This window comes from Ischnura elegans, chromosome 7 (assembly GCF_921293095.1).
Source record: "Ischnura elegans chromosome 7, ioIscEleg1.1, whole genome shotgun sequence".
NCBI lineage: Eukaryota > Metazoa > Arthropoda > Insecta > Odonata > Coenagrionidae > Ischnura > Ischnura elegans.
In genome coordinates, this window is record NC_060252.1 from 88189573 (window position 1) to 88212655 (window position 23083).

Consider the following 23083-nt stretch of genomic DNA (forward strand, 5'->3'; position numbering starts at 1 on the left):
CTTTGTTTATTTCCCAGCGGATATAAATATCCATGCCTTAATGCCATCAAAGAAAAAAAAATTAGTCACGTAATTTTTGTATTTTTTAACTGAGAAATTTTTTTGAAACTACATTTCCATTGATGAGAAGACCAGAAAATACAATTTGTCTGCTAAATCAGAAAAAATACTTTCATCCTCTTGCTTGTGTGGTATGCCATTTCCTCCTCGAGGGAAGATGTCAGGACGAAGGAAAAGCAATTGCAAAAGAAAAGATCAGGACGAGGATGGCGAAGGGGTGTAAGAGAAGATGGAGTGAGGCTAAATGGGTTTGAGGAGACGTGCCGACAGGATATTTGAAAATAAACAACGAATTTTCGGGGCGTGCGCTTACCCTTGGCCCCACCCTCACTTGCATCTGAAGAGAAGGCAAGGGCCCAGGGGAATGTAAGGGCCCCCCGGAGATGAGAGGCTAGAAGGAGGCCCTTGGGGTCGGGCGGTCCAACCAGCCCTGAGGGTGTGGTCCGAGTCGGAGCCAGCGAAGGAAAACGGACGCATGGCTAGTCTGCATGATGACCACAACTATAGATTATCTGTCAACTTTAGGAATTTTACTGTGCATATAACTCTAAGGAATTTCAGTGACAAATAAAATTACACTCTGAGTAATCGTATTTCTTGTAGCTCTTCGGTTTATTATTAATGTATTCTAACGCAGTGTTGTCTCTTAGTCTTCCGTAGGTTTAAACGTTAGGTATTCTAGAGTAGGTTTCCATGGGATATTTAACAAATAATCTGGCAGCCTCCTCTCCCTTTATACACTTCCCTCTTCAATACACAGTAAGGCCTACTCCCTTTCACTCTAACTCAAGAAAACATATTCTCTTCCTTTCCCTCCCTCGTTAAACTAACATTCTTCCATCTAATATTGTTTTCGACATTTCCGCTCAGTACTCGCTTCTTCTGTCTTTTTTCTCTGCCATACCTTCTGTCTCCTCCATATCTCTTTTAGAAGCTGCCTCTTCTCACCCACCATGTCCAGCACTTCGTCCTTTCCGTCCAATTCACCGTCTCCATCCTCCGCCACTCCCCCTTGTCGACCGCTTCTATTCAGTTTCCTCTTGTCGTCCCTCGAGATTTTTGAATTGCACTCGACATGGCAGTTTTTCATCTACCTAAAGTGAAAAAGTAAAACCTTGTAAAACTGTATAAACGCTCATATCTTGTTTATAGTCAATGAAAAAACCTGTTCATTGACGCCAAAATATATATTTTAACAGGTCTTTCCTCATTCTCCATCCGAAGTGTTCATGTTTCCGCACCGTTAAGGGCTACACTCCTGATCATATACTTCACTAGCCTCTTCTTTAAACTTACACTATGATCCTCTCATAAGCTCCTTCCTGTTCATAAACGCCTCATTTGCTCAATCAATACTATTCCTGATGTATTAACTGCTTCATCATCCATTTTCCTCCAATGTGCTGCCCTAAAAGTTGAATTGCTCTGCCTGCTCAATTTTTGCTCACCGACTTTCTTCTTAAGTCTCATATTCCTAGCTTTGAAGGCCAAAATTTCATATTTAACTTCCACGTACAATTCACGCAACTTGCATAGCTCTCTTGCATGGGGCATCACTAAACGACACTTAACATGTGTCGTTTAATGATGCCCCATAATATTTTTGCGTGTTTTTCAACAACTTCGTCGCCTATATTATTATGCCCTTCAGTGATTATCTTTGAAAGTTGATTTTGATTGGTGAGGGTGTTGCTCGAACCGCATTACGTAAAAGGTGTGCGAACTTCACAAATTTATGGAAGATGGGCCAGTTCCTTTCCCTTGGCCAAATCGTATTTCGACTATTTACATTATAGCTGCAGGTCCTTGAAGGCATGCAACTGATATGTAATCTAGATATTTCAATAAGCTTCCTAGCACCCTAGCCACAACCTAAAATACTCCCTAAAATTTGTGCTGAAATCAAAATTTAAATCTTAATATTCGACATGGGTGTCTATTCTTGCCTCAAACTTAAGCCTTATCTCGAAAGGCGAAATTTCTTGTAAACTCTAAAGGAAAAGTTTTATCAACACTGGAATGGTTTTTCTTAAATTTTTTGTCCCTCCATTTTGCTCTTAGCTATTTAGATACCTCTTATGTTGAGTTTATCAAGAAATGATCCAATATTATACGTCCCTCAAATTAAAACTGGCTAATCCCAATCAATAGATGCTTGATAGCAATTAAAATTCAGTTTTGGTCTTGAATTTCAGACGATGTAAAACTCCTATATACTGGTATAGAAACTAGGACCCTGTGAAGTTTTCTTTGATGAAGGAAACGACCCTATTGTTGCGTTTAAAATACCCTGGTGTTTTGTTCTTGTTTCCGTATTCGGGTGTGGTTCAACTGTACCATTGTGCTATCAGTTTCTGCGTATGAATTCTCCTGGGCCGAACATTACGACATTTGCTCGTCCAATCCAATATTGCATCACTTTACTTAACTGCAAATCATTCCAAGGCTGATTGAAGTACCTTCCGTGCATACGCTCTGAATCCCAGTGTTAATTTAATCGTGTGAAGTGGACGCAGAGAAGTAAACAAAGCTGCTGAAACTGATATTTATGTGCCAAATTTCAGTTTTCTTTATCTCTTGTGCATCCGTTATTGGTAGTTCCTACTGATGTAAAAGAGAATGGACGTTGATACTCTTTTGGAAAAACTCCTCTCATTTTGTCACAGTTTTTCAATCCTAAGTTTAATTTCAAGGTCACCGTCCTCTGATATGATAGTTGAGTAGGAACATAAGATTACATTAAGAAGCAATTACCAATCATTGAGTTTCCGCTCTCGCCTACGTGCATTCATTTCGTTTCAAATTCATTTCGTTTTTCCACTTAAGCTGGTCCTTTTCTCTGGTCACGCACGCTCAGCCAAAGAAAATTACTTTCTTAAAACGTAGTAATTTGATGACTATGTGGGTGAATAGAGTAAGGGTTCTGACTGAACAGTTCAGTTTTTTAGCACTGAAACACTCTACTCCCGGGCGCAATTTCTAATAACCAATTAAATAGAAATCTAATTTTCTGAGTTTTTCGTTCTGCGTGGTCTTCTTAAGAATATATTAAGCGGTACACAAATGAAAAGGCTTTTGTTTTTGTACATTATGGCGAATGTCCTTGCACCACAAAAAATGACATATTCATTCATATTAATGATATTATTTTGACATTTTTCCGCAGCAATTTCTATTGATCGCAGATTTATTTTCCCTGCATACTGGCAATTTCATGTACATTATTAATTTTAATATAGTATTGTACCAGAAGGTCGCACTATGCGGCGCAACTATTCCCACAGCCTCATGGATATACTTCCATTTAAAAACGCCTGATATGGCTGAACGTATGCCTATTGACATTATTTTAATATACTTGATTCGTGAAAAGTAATTATTACTTGCATCACATTTTTTCCAGTTAATCAAAAACGCTCCACTTATATCAGAAAGATTCAGAGTGCTGTGTGCTGCTTGAAGTTTTTCCCTCTTGACATTCCGTTTGCATTCAAGAGTTAATAAAAAATTGAATAATTGGAATTTAAAAAGCACTAAGCTGCTGTGTGCGGTGTGACCTAAACCAGCAAATTGCCGCAGAATCTTCATTATTCAAACAATTATGCATCGTACGTTTGTTCCGTAGTGTATATTCAAAAAATGTTTGAACATCTAGTTGCTGTAACCTATGTTTTTTCTAATATAAGTATTCTGACTATAGACACTAATTTATTCTCAATCGTTCTGACACTACAAATACCATTTCGACAACTCGCGCTTCATGCAGTCAACCTTCAATCAAATTTAAATGAAAATCGAAGCATTTAGAGCTGTTGTACCACTAACATTTCTTTTGTTCTGGTTCTAAGAGGGTGCATACCTAACCCTTGAACGGTTTTTTTGATGACGTATATTTATCACGTGAATCTAGTGTTATTATCTTGAAAATTTCAGACTAATGAGGGTTGGCCCTGCTCAAAATTTCCCTGCATGTCAAATGTAAAAAAGATGTGATGAAATAATTTAGAGGTAAAAGGCTAAAACCATCAAATTGAAAGAAAAGCAAATGTTCTCAACGATTAATACAAAATTTACCTGATGATTTAAAGATAGTATTAAGTTTTCAATGAGTTATCCATTGCCTAAAACGATAGGTTGAGCAGAGGCATGAATCCTCTTATCACTTCGAATTCTTAAGTAAAAGCATTGAGGAGCTCATTAATTTTTTGTGCAAAGTAACCTATAAATTCCATCCGCTGATTTGTTTTTCTAATATCTTTCAGCTGCATGGTCTTCGGCGTCTGGTGCAGGGGGACGGGAAGCACCCGAGGGCGCCACTTGGAAGCAACTTCCGGCCGCCGCAGCCACTTCACCACAGGCCTGTCAGGACCAATATAGACTTCACCACGGAGCAGGTGAGAACGGTGACCCTCAGCTATTGTATCGCCTCGAAAATATTCAATTTCATACCAGTACCGGAGATTAAAGTTAGGTTACCTCCCGTGGCGGATCATGAGAGGGGGTTGGGGTGCTGCATCCCCTCCTGGGCTATCCAATTTACGCTAGAAAAAATAGTTATCTTGTTCAGTTGTCATATATATACAGAAGAGGAGGGTCCTGAGACAGCCTTAAAGTTTTAGTACAAGCCTCGAAATTCTCAAAATTTTCGTAAACTCCCGGACCCCCACGAGTGCTGGGGGTTACCTCCCAGGCCCCGAGTTACTCTCCCCCTTCCCTTAAGGGGCCCTATAAGGGGCCAGACACCTCTAGAAAAATCTACCTATTAGCAGATTTGTGCGAAATTTTCTGAGAGGAAAAATCATTCGCGCTGACCGGGATTTGAACCCAGATCCCTCTATTTGCGGCCAACATCTTTAATCACCTGGTTGCGGTAATATTTTTTTAAATATGCTCTTAAAAACTGCATATGGACATTTTGGACATGGTCGTCACGTCTTAGACAATTTAGTACCAAGACTCACCGAAAGACATTTTCTAAGAACTCCTGCTGCTGGGAAGAAAATCCCGGAAAGAGGTGTTCAATTTGTGCGAACCATGGGAAAAGAAGAGACAGAGAGTACTGGTGTGAGCAATGTGCAGTGAGCTTATGCATGTAATGCTTCCAATCACGTCATAAGAAGCAGAATTACTTATAAAGTTATTTGAAATTTTCCCTATAGACGTTTGAAGCAACAGAACGTAAGTACCTATATGAAATGATTCGGTTACAATAGAACAAAGTGAAATAGAAATGGGCTAAGTTATGAATTCTCACGTAGGCGAAACGGGTAATCCCATAGAATATTTCCATATGGTTATGAAATTTTTAACCCCAAATCACTAAAATACATCATTTAATTATAAAAAAAGCATGGAATGTTAGATATATCGCAGCTGAATCTAAGTTACATTGAAATCTTTGAAAACTGAAAATTTATTAATTAGTTTAGAGAACGAGATACACAAAACGATAAATATTTATTAAAATTGCTTGAAAAATTATGATAGAGTAGCGCATTATATTACGCTTGTTTACAAAAACTTTCAACAATACTGATCGTATATTATGAATGCTATACATTTTTGAATGATAGCATACCAAAAAGGCGAAGTCATCTAAATCTCATCCTGCCGCTGGGATGGGATTTAATTAAATTCCCGCAGCGCTTGAGGGGCTAACACATTATTTTTACGTTTATTTTCTTAAGCCCTCTGTGGATTTCTCTGAAGTAAACTTGTGTCTACATTCCCTTCTTAGAAATTTTTCGTTTTATGCTACAAGTGCATTCATTGAATATCAATAAAATCAATAATTTTACAAGCATTGACGAGATTGATGTCCAGATCAATATATATTTAAAGTTTATATAAATGGCTTTCCCATTTCGAGAAACCGATTCAGCGATTAAGTACGCAAAGGAAACGGCTTTTTATGGTGCTAAATTTTACTGGGGCTCACGAGACGAGACTCGAGGCGATACCAGAGTGCGGAAAACGAGACTGAGGCGAGATTGGCGCAAGTCTCGTCTCGTCTCGCGGCAACATTAATATAAACCTGCCTTGACAGATACAATTTTTTTAATAATCACAATCCATCCATCTTTTATTTTTATTAAATAAATTATGATACAAAATATGAACAAATTGATTATTGATAAATATATATTAATGATTTTTGTTGGAATGAAATTTAAATAACTTTCAATGGAGAAAATAAAAATATTATCGAAAGAAACAAAAGCAATTAAACTTTGCGCTATACGTAAAAAAACATTTATAGAGTCATCCAATAAATGATTTAACCTACCGCGGAAACTTTGGAGCATCAATAATAAAATGTATGTTTTCCTATTTTCACCACAGAATTTGAAACAGAGGATTTACTAGTCAGTGGTATTGCTTTATTTCCAATCCATTCATTATATGTATTCCAATATTTCAATGTTCTATTTTCAGTCAGCTGAAAAATATTAGATTTTTATCGAAACCAGATCATCATGTTTAGAAACGTCTCGCCTGACAACATGCCAATATTCTTCACTGTCGAAACCGTGCTATATTGGTCATCTGTGTTACCACAGTAAACAAACAATCTTTTGATTTATTGTGTCTTTATTGATTGAATGTGGATACAAAATAAGAGAAAAATAATTATTCATAAACACCTATCAATGAATTTTTCTCTAGATTAATTTAAATACGTTTTAATGAGAATATTTTCCTTAATGACTGTTTTTGCTTTGGGAATTCTTTAACTCCCATTCATCCCTTCTGACTAAGACATTGGTATGCCAATATTTACCAAGTAATTGACTGCTCTGATTCAACTGTCACTTATATGACAGCACTGTTGTTTTCTTATTCAAAGGAAATTATGTTATACAGGCTAGTAATTTCAACACTTAAATAGCTACGTACATGTTGAAACGCCTGATAAATTAACAAAGCTGATTTTGTCTCATTATCAGTCATGTCTAACTGGCAAAAAGGTTTTACGACTACATGCGATAACATGGCAGCAAAAGCAAGCTGATGCTATGCGTAGAGGATTCTCCCCACGTCATTGACGTCAAAGGGAAATCGGTCTAATATCGGTGGTTCATAAAGCCCTCGTATATATGAGCTTGCTCTTTACAATCCTGCGTGAATATGAGGGAGCACACTTAAGACAAACGCACTCATAGTCTATTGCAGTGAGCTCGGTATATTGAAGGCAGCCTATGGCGCGTGATCCTACCAATGATATGCATCGGGGAATTAATTTGCACGAGTCGCTAATTTTCCCATACAAAACACTTCATTTTATATTCCCGCTGTGTTTCAAAAACGGCATTTTATTCGGCTCTTTTACAAGGCAATCTGAAATTGATTAATCCTCCAACGTGGAGTTCTGTTGGGCTTTTGGAGAGAATTTGGGGTGCAGTCCATTCGCTTCAGAGAGTACCCGACGCCAAATTCCAACGGTTTCCGCCAAAATTGAAGCAGTTGCTCTTGTTTTTCGTCTGTGTCACCATGGGAACGATGCTCACTTCACTTTGCGGATTGGAACGGATCCTGCAATCAAAGCCCCTACGCGCCGCGACTCCCACGTTCTCCAAGCGACAGGTATTGGAAGTTGATCGAGTCGCAATTTCACCCCCAAATCCAAGGATATACTTTGATTATTTGACCGGTTTGATAGTCCCAAGTCAATAAACGGTTCATAGGCTAGCAGAATGGAGGATGTTTCAAGAATACGTATCTAACTTTCATCGGTCGGTGACTTCTAAGTGAGGTAATATCCACGTATATGTGAAATATATCTATAACATTCGAATTTATTTACTGGCGTATCCATTGTTAGCAAGGCTACGTAGTGTGTTCTCCCTGATTCATAAAAAGGGAGAATTATTAGTATATTACTTATTCAGTGCCCTTTCCATAAAATATTTCCTCCTTTCCAAGCTCCTTTAAGGAATCGGTTGCCTAATTACTCCAAAAGATTTCTTATAAAGAGATGAAAACAGCCCCCCCCCCCCCCCCCCATCATGCCCTCCCAAAGTATATTTCTAGTTACGTCACTGTAGGATGGTATTCCCTCTTTCAGAAAAAAAAACAAATTATTATGCGCATTTGGTTGTCCACGACATGCTCTGCTTAGTATTTTTATCACACTATTTACTACTGGCCCTTTGAATTTCCTTCGCAAGGCTTCCGATATTGAATTCGGCCTTGTTCATTCCGGTTCGGTCTATGGAAAACCGATATTTCGGTATTAATTAACTACGACTGTGGGTATCCTACTAGTTTTTCCTGCTCCCACTCTCACCGCTCTCTGTGTAATCAGATCGAATATCTCTCCCGCGGAACAACTTTGCTCGGGCTAGAGAGCTTCCATCCTTTTCCCACCAGATGCCACTCGGGATGAAAAATCTCGCACGATCTCGCGGAGCACGTTCGTCTATTTTTTTTTGTGTTCAATCCGTTCCGCCGTGAATAGGTGAATGGGGCGATAGGTTTATTTCCAGCCAAGCTAGCTTCCTCCTCTTCTCTCTCCCGACTGGAATTCCATCAATTGGCTTTTCCCCGTGAATATCCCTCAGCGCACACATAGAGGACCAATCTTTTCCATTCAAGCACTAATCATCCGGTGCCACGTCAGCTGGGATAATCTTTTTTTCAGCATTTTTTTCCTATTCCCTCTTTCAGTTTTCAGTCACGAGTCCTTCTCATATTTCTCCCTCTTTCACTCTCTCGTGCGCTGCTGTTTTGTACCATCCCTCGCCCGTCTCCCTTTTCGCAGCTTCTGTCATCGGATCAGAATGAGCGAGCAAAACTGGATGCCACAAATCGATCCAGCATTTTAAAATCATTCACTCATGCATTGCATTTTATTGGTCGGTATTTGTATAGATGAAGCTCTCCCCCTTTTTCTACCGAAGAATGAACAGCGCTACCAAAAAACATGTTTGGGAGTGTAAAATAACTCATTACATTGCATTTGGATTAGATTGTAATGATTGTAAGTTTTGCTCATAGAAACCGGTTGAGTGAACAAATCACACGAGGGGTTGAGAAATCTAGGGTTGCAAGTGATTTTATTTATAAATAGAGCTTGGTACAGAAATAAGGTTTAGAAAACAAACGAGATGGACTAAATATTTTGCAGTGGATTTTATTTACCACTCCGTGACAGCACAGAACAGAGACTATCTTGTATACCTTAACCACATTTTTATATGCTACCAGTCTTTATATAACTTCTAGCAATGTCTGTACCTAACGAAATCTGGAAAAAATCATTTGTACCCTTTGACTTCTTATCCCCTCATATTTCATCAATCGATCTACTTTTTTGCTATTATTTAGTCATTTAAGGAATGTGATTTGTTATTCAAGTAGGGATAGAAGGAGGAGGAGGATAGCGTTTGTGGGGAAGAAATTTTCGAATTGAGGAAAGAACTGTTTACAAGCTCATGGGTACAGTTAAGAAAATTAAGGAATGAATTCGTGAAACGGCACAAGCCCACTTGCCATACTTTTGCGATGAAAGAAACAGTTTCATGCATAAATTTGGGGCTACCAAAGCCTTTTTTCTAAAAGTGAAGATATATTGCATTAAGTAGCCTAACTAATCTCGGGAAAAAGTAGCAGTGATATCTTTTGCAGCTTGAAGATGTTTAAAGAAATTGGTGGTATGTCGTCAAAATTTTGCGAATTTTATTTTACATTTTAATCATTCGGGTGCTTATGTATGCTGTGGACGGAATGATCATATGGGCATATATAGTTTTTAAGTACTGTTTGGTGTGCCTAATATAAATTTTTATACATTCTTGGCTTGTTAAGAAATAAAAATATTGCTCCTGTGACACCTTGGAATTTGATATCACCAAATTTACGTCATGTATTAAATAAATTATTGGAAGCGTCACTTGGTGGAATTTTCCAGCAATGAAAAAATAATATATTACAATATTTAAAACTTAAAGATCTTTCTTTCGAATAAGGTTTAATTTTTACAGCTGTCATTATCAAGGCCTCATTATGGTTTACTCTTCTCTTGCATTATGCACTTTCAAAGCTCTGAGGAAGCATAAATAGAGAAGGCGAAGCATCGGCTGGCATTGGGGTTCGTAATGGAAGTGCCTCCTACAACCGTAAAATTCTCTCTTATCATAAGTGAAAGCAATGAATCATAATTTCGGGTAACTTCTTGACTATCAATGCTTGCATATCTTGACATTCTCTATATTCGCTCCTAATTTACCTTTCAGTCGGCTGGCGGAGGGAAGTATTGTCCGAGCATGCACCGGGAAGTTTACTACAAAGGTATGCTGCCATGTTGAATTTTTAGTTCTTAATCGTGCATAAAAACTGTTTAGATTTTTTGCCATATGAAGTAGTAACACTTGCATTGGTACTACAGCTAAAAGGCTATTTTTTTATTTTAAATCTCTTGTTGCTTATCTCAAGGATCACAATAATCCATTATTTTGCAAATGACATTATTATTTTCATTTTACGGCTGAGGTATCACGTGCCAGCACCTTTTTTCTCCTGGTATCCTGGGAATGCAATGCTTTATTACTTTACTGCAGTCGTATCCATTTCACTGCACTTGCTGCTCCCCAGTTCCTTTCCCTAGTAAAGAGAATTCCTCTGAGGCATTGAGAACCTTTCACATATGTCCTCCATACTTAATTGCCTATAAGATATTTATTCCGTTTTTTTAGAATTATTTTCTTAACAATTTAATTTAAAACTATCTACGCTTCTATCTTCTGCAAGGCGAGACATCCCCATATTTTCTGCAAGAATTCCACAATTCTGAACCACATTTCACGGATAAAATATCACAACACTCACATTTATTGCCATTTTTAAATTTTCATGGGTTTTTGGGGAGTCTGTTTCGATTCCCGGCCCTGGGGAAATTTTATTTCACGAAAATTAATGTTCATTCCACCGCCGTTCACGCGGCATGACGGAAACATTACAAGTTTCAAGACACCTGCCTGTAAATTCCCATATGTCATTAATGAGATTAAAGCTTTTCATTTCTGATTCCTTCCACACCTTCTTTCACTCTTCCACAGCAGGCGATCTAAAGTCCTCTGCCTCGTCCACTTTCGTTGGCTTGCATGGTGATCTGTAGGTGTAGAACTACCACAGGTAAAATATTTCCCCCGTGTACCTGCACATGATATCTGTTCCCTCTCGAGAAATGCTGATTACTTGGCGAATACTTCTGCTGGCTGTTAATTAGAGTACCTATATATCAAGTGTAAAAACGACCAAATTACTTAAATGTGATGAAGCTCGCGAAAATAAGCCATTAGAGTAATACAAGGCAAATTCCTATTCTATTGAAATAAATTAACAGCGGCTATAACAGTATTGAAGCGTTCTACGTTACTCTAGTAATAAGTCCACTAATTAAAAGTATGCATGAAAATTGTAGTTCGACTACGGTAATTATGATAATGTTCCATTGGAAGATATTAAAAGTAGAAATTTTCTTTCCTGTCTCATTTCATTCTATGCGTAAGCGACTTTGATCAGGGGCCGTAATTGGTCATTAAATATTTCTCAAGTCCAAAATCTAGGTGGTAACCATATAAACATTCACTTATTCAAGGGATTTAATACCAATCCTGAATATATGAAGCCTTATGTATTTAGAAGATTTTTTTCGGCCTCACTCAGTGGATTCCTCAATTTTTATCAGAAGTTTACATGTTTAGGATGTCGTGATGAGCTAACTCTACTAATCTACGTAATATACCTAAGGTTTATTGAAACGAATTGTTTCGTTGCGGTTTCTTAGGGTGAACTTGCATTAATTCCGAAATATTTACTACGATAAAATAAACAATATTTTCTGCTCACAAAAGGATTTTGGAAAATAATAGTATCTCATTGCATGTAAATTTACGTACCAATCTATCATATCTTCAAATTCTCCTTTTCTTGTCACGTTTTGTATGCTTCCATAAATGGTTGTGAATGGCAATATGTACAAAATATTTACAGCGACTGGCATAGGGCAAGGCCATATGTTGTAAACTATACCGGTACACCTTAAAGCTACAAACTTGCACCCTTAACATCCATAATCACAAACATTTTTCTCGTATGTTTGTATTCACAACGTTCTGTAACAGTCCCCGACACTAACGTTTCATCCCTTGTTACTTTTCAGCCAACAGTTGGAAACAGCATTGAGACATAGGCTAGGCTGGTAATGGATGGAAGTGAAGAGAAATGACTAACCTCATCTTAAATACAAAGGTGTGGGAGTCGCAAGGAGTCCCATTAGTGCAACGGGTCAAAGGTACCTGATGGCGGCCTCGCGCGAGACCACAGTCAAATGGGACTCCAGTGACGGCGTTGCTATCTTCCGAGATGCATCTTCCCAGCGTCTCCAGAGCCTTCCACCTGTTCCATGCGGAGATCTCGCGTCGGGACAAGCGGAAGAATCCAGATCGTCGAGGGTAAAATGCTTTGAGACAGAGGAACGGGATTGTGTCGCGAAAAAATGTTGATCGAAAACCTTGACTTCGCCAAGTGGAATTTGACGCACTCTCTTTTTTCTAGGCTGTGTTCCTATGCTTATGTGTTCGAGCGTATGTGTGTACTTGTGAATGTTGAAGTTGTGTGGCCGATGACGCTATTTGACGACATCGGAGGCAATATTCGGGTGAATCGTAGTGAAATAATTTATCCAAATGTTAACGAGGTACCGTTAAGAAAACTGTTGCAACCCCAATGTCTGATGAAAACAATTACCTGTCATTATGGTAGAGTCCCCCCTCAGCTATTTGCATTTTTAAATCCACAGAGTTGGACAATCCCTGCGAATGTTTCAGGACTCGTGGATAATACAGCTATCCAGGATGTTCGGTAGACAGTTGACGAGTTGTGAAATTTCTATGTTGAAATTCGATTGAGCGGCAAGTGATATCCAATTTGTTTCATTTTTATATGCTTGGAAATTGAAGTTATTCAAAGTAAAATGGAGAGAATGATACAGAGTGGCTTAAATTCAATCATAAGTTAGGATATAAAAATGGCAATTGTCTCCATATTTTGATAGCAGTACATATGCAGGAGCTTGAAGTTGGATGATCCTTCTGGCGGAGTCAAAATATATATGGACATAATGGAAATAACATGAATTAAGAAGTTAACTGCGCACTGATTGGTATGGGAGAGAAGATATTATACAGCGGTATTCCCGATGTACAATTTTGCTCATAAATGATTACTCCCGTAAAAAAGAGCTAGATAAAAGGAAGATTTTTGAGGGGGAATGGAACGCAAGGGAGAAAGAAGATGCATTTTATATTGACTGCGAGGTCAATACAAAATGCATCGGGGGAGATGGAATGAGAATAAAGGAGCTTAGATAGCGTAGAGAACTGCTGAGTGGCCGACAAAGCCGATAACTAGTCCTCGTGAATCCGTTCCCATGGCATTTAACGGCGACCTCAATTCAGCCTTCGAATGAACTCTTCCGTTTCGTTTTCCAAGCCGCCTCAAAATATTTCGCGGGAATCATGCAGTCATCCAATTATACATGAGAAGTAAATACGCTTTAAGACGTAACCAATCGTTTATTTGCAGCAAGATGATCTATTAAAACTTGAATTTCTCGCGGAAACGATTATGAACTGCCCAGGAAACTTAATTTTTAAGGCGCGAAGCACTGCCAAAAATGAAAATTCAAAGCCGCATGTGAATGTCATACGTAATATCAGCGGTGATACTTGTGATGAATACACGGTTCCATGTTCTCCAGACGCGTTTTATGCTTATGAGTGACAACAGATCATTCTGAACCTCCCTTCAAGAGATCCTTTGACTTGTAGACGAAAGCAGAATAGCTTTCAAAACTGTTGTCATCCATATACTATACATGCGGCTGCAAAAATCCGGAATCTTACATTCATCAACCTTGTAAATGCCGGCTTGAACCGATTTTCCTAATACTGGGCCTTCAAAGTTAAAATGCTGCCGATAGCTGGTTTATAATAATAGCATTAACGGATATAGCGAGGAAAAATTATGCATTGCCAGCGAGTCATACAATAGTGATCAAAAATTTCTTAATTAATGTGTTAACTCCCATAAAAAATCATATCAGCTAGGTGAATTTTGCCAACATTTGCCTTATAAAATTTTATGATAAATTATACTACGATTTGTTAGAATTCGTCGTGCCTTGGGATGAACATTTTTGTGTCCGGTGATAGTGAAATTGAAATTCCTACAGCTATGATTGATATTCAGCAATACAAATTTTTAACATTATATATGGCATTGAACAAAATAAATTCATATTACTACAGCTATAATTTATGCATTTTTGGTTTGAACACATTCTTACTCCAGCTCATTTGACCATCGTGAGTTGAAAAATTGCATTCATTCGTACATGAGCCTACAAAATAGAAGTTGCGTTTGCCAATCCTACACATTGAATAAAAAACATTCAGTTAAGTCTCTTCTTCATATTTCCAGCAGTTCAGGTAGCAGTGCTGCTGATTTTTAATTCTTTAGCTTGTGTCAAAATGAATTATGTTTTTCCCTGACTTAGTTTTTGGATTCATTATTTAAAGTCTGTGAAACTACTTTGTCTGTCTCGTTCCTATATATATTTCACGTTCCTACGTTAATTTAGTAAAAAACAAGCAAATTAAATCGCTGTAGTGAAGACATGGATATTTAATATAATTTTAATCCTAAAATAATTGATTGGGTGTCCTGAGTAAACATTTTCATGCAAAGAGGGCTAAATTGGAATGACATAATCCCAGATAAAGCCACCTCTGATGGGTCTGATATACTGAGTATGGCAATGACATTTTAGATATGGTTTGCTTCAGCTAACATTTTATTTTCATCTAATTTTTTTGTTCTTAAAAGATTAGAACTACCGAGAGTTTATTAAATATTTTTATAAGTATGCTTTATGATAACATTTTCAATTTCCCAGAATAAAACTGAATGTAGGGTTTAAAATGTTGGCCTTCGCTTTCCACTGATGCGTTGTGAGCTTGATCGCTCTCATAAATTTTTTTCTCTAAGGGGCTTCCTGCTAACGGTTTAGGTGTATTGAACGATGACAATAACAGCTTGATTTGTAATTTCGGGCTTAAAGGCCCTAAACCATCAATGGGTTGGACACACATGCACCAAGAGAAGAAAATCACATCTTGTTGCCATCATGTGCCTGTCGCAGTTATGGAACTCACCCGAATTCTTTAAGATTATTTTTTATCACTGTGGGCACCGTTTTGCTATTGTTTCCCACCTACTTATTAAATCATTTCAGGCTTGACTTGATGGAAATGCGATTTATCCATGATAATAAAACTACAAAGGGTAATTTTCTCACTTTTGTCGAAACCATGGTGGGTAGTGGAATTTTGCATTAAAAGTGTGGACATAACTATTTCTAGCTGTAATCACGGATCCGCGTACTAATTCCTGTTTCTTCACTAGTCGAGTGGGTAAGGTTGGTGACCAAGAGAGCAAGATAGCTTTCCGACAGTTATTCGTGGAGGAAGATACACCATCTCGCTATCCTCGGCGGGAAAGAAAGCACATATCAGTCTTATGGTCCGCATTGTCCACCCCTCCCAACCTTGGGCTCGCGATAGGGCCAGAATACGAAAGAACTTGGGGACCGGACGAAAAGTTTCAGCGGAATCGTACCATTTGGGTTTGGGCCTGAGAATTGATGTGTGGTGCCTCGTCGCGGGGGAAATCGGAACTTGTAGGACAATGTTGGTGCGTGAGGTAGGAAAGATGAGCTTAAGAACGACAGGAGTATTAATAGCTTTCATCCATCCCTATCGACCGGTCGTGTGACACTTTTTTATCCCAAAGGTAGTTGTTATATTTATTTTTAAAACTGTGAAACTTCCCCATCTATTAATTTCGTTGCTATATTTCATTTTGTGAATAAGGAGAAAATGAAATCACCGTTATGGTGGCATGTTGCTTTAATTTTAATCCTAAAAGAATTGAAGTGGTGACCTCAGTAAACATTATCATGTGAATATGGCTAATTGGAATGGCATAATTCCAGATCGAGCGACCCATTATGCCCCAATAGACTGAATCATACAATTTCATTAGTTTACATGTGGCTTACTTTAATTAAAAAATATTTTTATCTCATTCATTTACGTGACCCGTTGCACATTTAAGGCATAAATATACGTTTTAAATTTAAATTTTTTATCACCATTGAGTGTACCACACTCTACTTTTGACTCCATATTAACTTTAAAGAAAGTTACACTTGAAAATGACCAAGTTAAAAATTAATATTTGAAATTCAGGCAAATGTTGGCAAGATTTTTCTTTGTGCACCAGGAATATTTTATGGGTGATGGAATGAATGATATGTCACGAATAAAGATTACACATGCAGAAGTGATGCGTTCTCTTAACGGGGAAGGTTGAGGGTAGAGTAAACTAAAGCTGTCCTAGGGTTTCACTTTTCCGATGGTAGAATTTGCGAAAGTAAACGCTTGGACATCTTAGTTAGAGACGATTTGCACGATAACTTAACTGCTACGGGTTCACATGCATTTACGTACACGGTTTGACACTATCTCTCATGCGCATACCTTTACACATTAATTTTTTTCGATAATTAATCGTCCAACCAGGCTTCAAGTAATGTTGGAGGCCCTACTCAAAGTAGAGGTGCGCAGTTAACTGTCTGTGTAATTGTAAATTATGTCTTACAAAACAATACTGCAGGTGGGATGATTACCATTAAGTGTTTACGAGAATATCAAGGGTCATTCTTCTCTCCAAAGAGAAAGTTATGAAAGTGATAATCCTACTACTATTTTAAATGTTGAGATAATGAACGGACAGAATTTTGTTGCCAATTTTTTTGTTAACCAGGAGGTGGATTGTTGACCTTAGGCTTATCATTGTTCTCACTGCTGTTCCATGTTACATCAATATGCTTACAACGTTGCTTGCAGTTTCCAAGTGGTATGCCTTGTGTGGTGAATACTTTGTGTGAATGATTCATCTACATTATATTTGCACTAAATGTGCGTTGACTGTATTAATGAGAGCTGGTTGACTTAAAAAAAAACTCATGCTGTTGTACACCAAGGAGTTATTTTAGACAACTACATCGTTATATGCTTCCGAAGTGGACTGCTCGATTCTGCGAGTGTAAGGCTGCTAACCATTGTGCTAATTGTGTTAAAGATATTGAAACTTCTTTGCAAAGGAGTTGAAAACTTGGTGGAAAGGGAAATGTTTGTGCTTAGTGTTTGCTGAACGACGTGCAGACGATACTTCTGTTTCAAATACACCTTCCCGGGGGCTTGTTAGAGAAGCGAAAAGTGTTACCTTAGACTACGCAGCGCGACCCCAATATATTTTCATATGTATTAGATGGTAAGGCATGCTTAGGAACTTGATCCTCTCTGCAGCTTCAGAATTATTATTAGTTTCACGTCCTTGAGCCTGGAGAGGATTGATTGGTTTTCCGTTGGACTAGTTCAATAAATTCCCACGATGGTAAATGCGGCGCGTCAGATGTATTCAAATAATTCCCTGCTAGCCAAAAACCTCCTAATCACGTACTTCGACGTACTTGTCCTTCAAACATGATTTAGTTTTTCATTCATGCATTTGAGTTTAACGCTGAGTTCTTGTTTAGGAAAAAGCCTCTTTCTCTAAAAAAATACATGATGCTTAAGGTTGAGTTTTGAAGTTCCTATGAATAAACCTCGAAATATAAATGGGTAGTTTGGTGATTGTAAACATATCTGTTAAAGCATCGTCTTCCGAATTAAACCGTTAGTCATCGCTGGTGTTTGTATTTATTGGGCGATCATGTTTAATGTAGAAAGGTGGAAGTCAGTTGGAGTCACTTTTCATTCATATCAGCCCGTATAAATTGTGATTTTTAAGCATGATTGCAGTAACTAACAATCATCCGTTCACAATTGGAATGCATTTTAAAATGTTTCTTTTTTACGGATTTTTTTTAAAGATTTTAATCATCTCACACTTTCGGACCAAGTCTCCAAATGAAATTGACAAATTTGTTGATTTATTGAGGTAATTATTAAAAATCAATTGCTCTGATAATGTACCACTTATTATCCAACTAGCTAATGTAATAATTTTTCAAGAAAAATGAAAAATTGATTGATGCTGTTTCTCATTTGTGTACGAACATTTACTTTAAACCAGGAGGGTATTTAAGAGAGATTCGAGTTTGTTATTTCTGTTGGAAAAATGGTTAATTATGTGAGCATTTTTTGATGTGCGACTAAGGGGATTGAATCTGCTGCTAGACAATGAACATGTAATTATCTGTCAGGCCTTGATTGGCTGGATAAATTAACATATCAAGTACATATGTAGAAATTTAGCAATAATCCTCGTAATAAACAGACCGCGTAAACGGTAGATCTACAAACTACGTCTACGTAGCGTATTTGTAAATAATGGGCAGGTGTAACATAAGTATCAATGTTCACAATAAAAAGAACAGACCGAATTGGAGAAAAATCGTGTGTTTTCACGAGTGTTATTTCCAAATATATTCCAGAACATTAATAAATCCATCAGAAAGAATTAAATGCCTTGTCTTTTAATGACAATGACACATATCAATTGTAACCATGATGTTTAATGAGTGTATAAAAAATGGTATACTGTCGTATCCAGCAATGGATTAACTCGTTGTTATCACCAAAAAATGAAAAATAACATGAGTATAAAAATGAAAAAATAACCTTGAAGGGCTTATCATTGCAATTAAGGAAGTAGTACAGTAAAATGCTTAAAACAGTGTTAACGAATTGAGACTGTGGAAAATTATCGTACCGTTCTTTGACTAGCTTGAGCCAAAGAGCAAAAATTATGGGCAAATGAGTTTCCGCTTTGTGATTTTGTGTGCAACATTTATATTATTTTCGACGGTATTGACTGAGTTGTTTCACACATTGAAATGAGAAGTGTGCAGAGATATGCATGATCTTTGCAATCGATGGGTTCCTGCGATTGATATTCGACTGGACGCGTATCTTATTTCAATGTGTACCGCGCCTGTGGCTGAGAAATTACTAGCCTCTCTTTGATGATTGCTACTCGCTTACCCTGTTGTGGAAAGAGTGTGTAAGCAAAGAAAAAAACACTATACCAATGTTAATCACCTGTTACGCATGAATTTATTGTTGAGGGGAGAAATTTTCTATGTTGTAAATATTGGAGTGTTATAGAAATAACTGAAAATGAAATGTGGTGACATAAAGAGATTTTTAGAAAAATGTGTGCTTCATTTGCATGTGATTGTATTCCTTACTGAAATTTTAGATGTCATTGTAGATGTTGAAGTAGGTTTAAGGGCTGTGTGATATGGAGCAGTTGTTACCCAAATCCTTTTCTCATGGAGCCCGGAAATAGGCATTTGAGCGTGTCTACTTTCCTCATTCCCATCTTATGTTTACAATAGGTTCAAGGGCGGATCCAGGATTTCTTTCTGGGGGGGGGGGGGGGACACAAGCAAAGCCGTATCCAGGATTTTGTTCTGGGGGGGCACAAGGATATCTCGTAATACAAATCAAACGCAATGATAATGGGACCGTAATAAAAATCTCGCATATTTTTGAGGGTCTGCCCCCCCCTGGATCCACCAATGAATTGCTTATTACTATCTATCTGGGATAGAGTTGCTCTTGTGACTAGAGTGTTGGCTTCCCACCCTGTGGGATCCGATTCAAATCCTGGTGGTGGTAGAGAAATTTCAGAGACTGCCCGATCCCTGCTTGAATGTTGTGTGGAGGGCATTTCAAGCGCATCACTCCGTCCGTCGTATGGGACGTTAAGCCGTGGTCCCCTTGGCCCATTACGTCAAGAGCAGGCTAATGCCTACTCCAGGTTTCTCTCCACCCTTCCTTACAAAGATTATATACTCTAGAAAAATGTGTATGTACGTGTTAAAAATGACGTAGCAAGTTTTGGCCGCCTACTGTAGCGCCATCCTACTTTTGCAGCGGCCAAAAAAGTAACTTCGGCTATGCTAGAGCGCGAAATTCAAATTGAATAGCCTTTTTCCCCGCCCCCCTTTCCAAGGGATTACCAATATTACTACTTATCAACAACTCGGGCCAATGACCCGTTATCATAGTTGATATCCATTACGGTTCGCTAGGGTGAAAACACTAAAAATAAAAATAATTGAGTAATACAAAGCACATTTATTAAGATTTCTTGCATATTACATTGTGATCACACTGCAGTAGCCTTTGACACAGAACAATAAAATGATGCAAAACAATTACACAAAAAGATGGGATTATATCCACAAATGTGAAGTAACAATCAAATGTGCAACAGAAAAGTTTGAGAACTGCACCTCAACATTAATAATGAAATGAATCCCTAAGGGTGCTATTCGTAGACGGCACTTTAAGCTAAAGTATACATTAGCTGGGCTAAAGTCTGCTTTCTCTGTTTCATAAACACCACTTTAGAAGAAAAATGGCAGAATTGTCACTTTACCATAAAGTGCCCAACTGGAGCTCACTTAGGGTAAAGTGTTCTTTACGGATGAATAAATATGGTTGCTTTTGAAGTTCAAATATGAAGATATTTGGGTTACGGAAATTAATAGGAATTAATTCTTTGGTGAGACTCAGCAGAAGACAGGCATATTTCAAGAAATAACCAGACACGTAATGTGTCTCTCTTTCCGGAAAATATATCGAGTCAGTATTGCTGGAGATGATCCATTACTTCTGCAGTTGAATTCTATTAGTCGTTATACTACCTAGGATATTTTTACGATTATGTGATAATTACAGCACAGTAAGTGGTTGAATAGGTTGGCATAATTTGTGTTGATTTTGAAAAAAGCTAATTATGTTCTTAGGTTATGCATGTGTTTATATTCTAGAATTTCCCCCCTAGAAAAGATAGCAAATTTCTGTTTATATTGGAGCCAATGGTCCTCATAAGCAGACTTGATTTTCATATCGTTTGGCAAACCAAATGCTATTTTCTAAAAGTTTCATTGTATTAGAAGCGTTTTCATTCCATAATTGCTTTATGTACTCTTTCCACATGCCTTCATATTATGTTTAACATTTTCCTGTTTCTGTCATTTTGAAACTAGAGAGTTTTTGTTTCGTTTTTCGATTAGTCATTTGACTGTTTACAATGATGAAATAGTATCTTGCCATGAAAGGCAGCAATAAATAAGTTAAACATACTTTCCTTCATAGTCATATTATCTGCAGCTAACATAAGCAATATTTTATCGAGGATGTATATACATACAGCCGCATACATCAACATCCCAAGAATTAAAATACTGGTAAGAACAAAAAAATTCAATAAACACCAATACCTACTTCAAAATATGCGTCCACCTGAGACAACCACTGATTGGAAAATCTTCAAATTGATTACTACAGTTTCAAGTTAACGTGAGAGAATTTCACTATTTCACCCACCTTCAATGAACTTATACCATCAAACTTCGACTAACATGTAGTCGAAACAACCGTGTGCAGTTAAACAGGCAAGATTATCATAAAATGATGTGAAAATATCAGCATTTGTATCTTTACTTTGCTGAAAACATCGAAGTGCATTTCCAATGCAGGAAGCTAATTAAAAGTGAGCTTTTATTCACCTAACTCAGTCATTATCATACAAAAAAGTTAGTGGGGAAAAGCTTCGGACAACGCAGTATTAATTTACATCTGCACACAAAATGAGAGAACGAGAAAATGTAGCTTAATAAAATCTTTGCACAATACAACATGGAAACCTAGTCCCCAAAAACCTGTAAACAACTTAGCAATTCATATCCTGAGTCAACTTTTTGTTAACCTTTACGAAGCGTTCAATGCCAACACTCAAAATTTCAATGCCTGATCGAAACTTAAGCAGCTACGGTTCCACTTTATAAAGTGAGATCCTGGGGATGCCTTTGAAGTGAACTTTAGCTAAACTCTCACTTTACCGTAAAGAGACTTTGTAAAGTGAGCAATTTTAGTGTCTCTATGAATCGCACCCTTAAATGCTTTTTTACCCCAAAAACACTTTGTATGGCACTGCATAACATAATAAATAAAAATGTAAATGAAATACAAAGATTTCTTAAAAATCTAATGGCACAATTAAGTGGTCATAATCCCAATTGGTTACGCATCATTGTAATTCCAAATACATACAGCTACACCATTGATATAAAAACACTGACTATAAGATGGCCTGTAGGCAAAGATAAGAAATACCTTAGATGTACACCATGGCAATGTCAAAAATTTTACTTTTGCATATTTTCCTATCAAGGTTATTAATTTGGTTAAGAGCAAAGCTTCATTTCCATGTCCATTACCGCGGGAGAAATCCACAGGTTGAACCACTTCAGCAACTTCAGTTTCAAGATACTGTCAGAGCAAACAAAAAATATATAAAAATATGTCACCCAATAAAAAGCAGGTACTCATAAAGATGAATGCAAAAGTACATTAGCAATCCCATCAAGTTGATTACATACCTCTAAGCTCCATGCCTTGGAATGTTAGAAATCCAATGGAATTTTTCAATATTCAATCCCATTCATCAGTTTAACTGCTCCATTATCCTGATCTAAGGTTTCACATTGTACTTGGGTGATGAATGACATCAATTCAGATACTGTCAAGGTAAAAAAAAAGATAAATGACAATATGTTACCAGGTAAAAGAGAGATGGCCATAGATATGAATATCAAAGTACATAGTCAATTCCATCAAGTTCAACACGAGCCATTCCATATCAATGCAACACACTTAAAATAAAGTGTTTACCTCACCATTTTAGATTTTGTGGAAATTTGTTACGATGATTGCAAGTGCTGGAGCAATAATTACCAAATTTTCAATTTTTTATCTGAAGCAGTTACAGAAATATGGCTAAGTAATATTTTCATAAACTGACAAAAAAGGGAGAACAAATATTTTTCATCACTCTTTGTGCTGTCTTAATTGAGCTGCAGAGATGGGAAAGGTGT

At 37.4% G+C, this 23083-nt stretch overlaps 1 protein-coding gene across 1 annotated transcript in view; it reads left to right on the forward strand.

Annotated features, from left to right (window-relative positions):
• The window catches only part of LOC124162370 (carbonic anhydrase-related protein 10-like), a 629252-nt gene extending 610601 nt beyond the window's left edge, over positions 1-18651 (forward strand). Inside the window, exons 8-11 of the mRNA XM_046538883.1 lie at positions 4323-4454; positions 10296-10350; positions 11118-11193; positions 12224-18651. Coding sequence (XP_046394839.1) covers positions 4323-4454; positions 10296-10350; positions 11118-11176 — 246 coding nt within the window. The 3' untranslated portion in view covers positions 11177-11193; positions 12224-18651. The remainder of the gene's footprint in view (positions 1-4322; positions 4455-10295; positions 10351-11117; positions 11194-12223) is intronic.
• The last annotated feature ends 4432 nt before the right edge of the window (positions 18652-23083 follow it).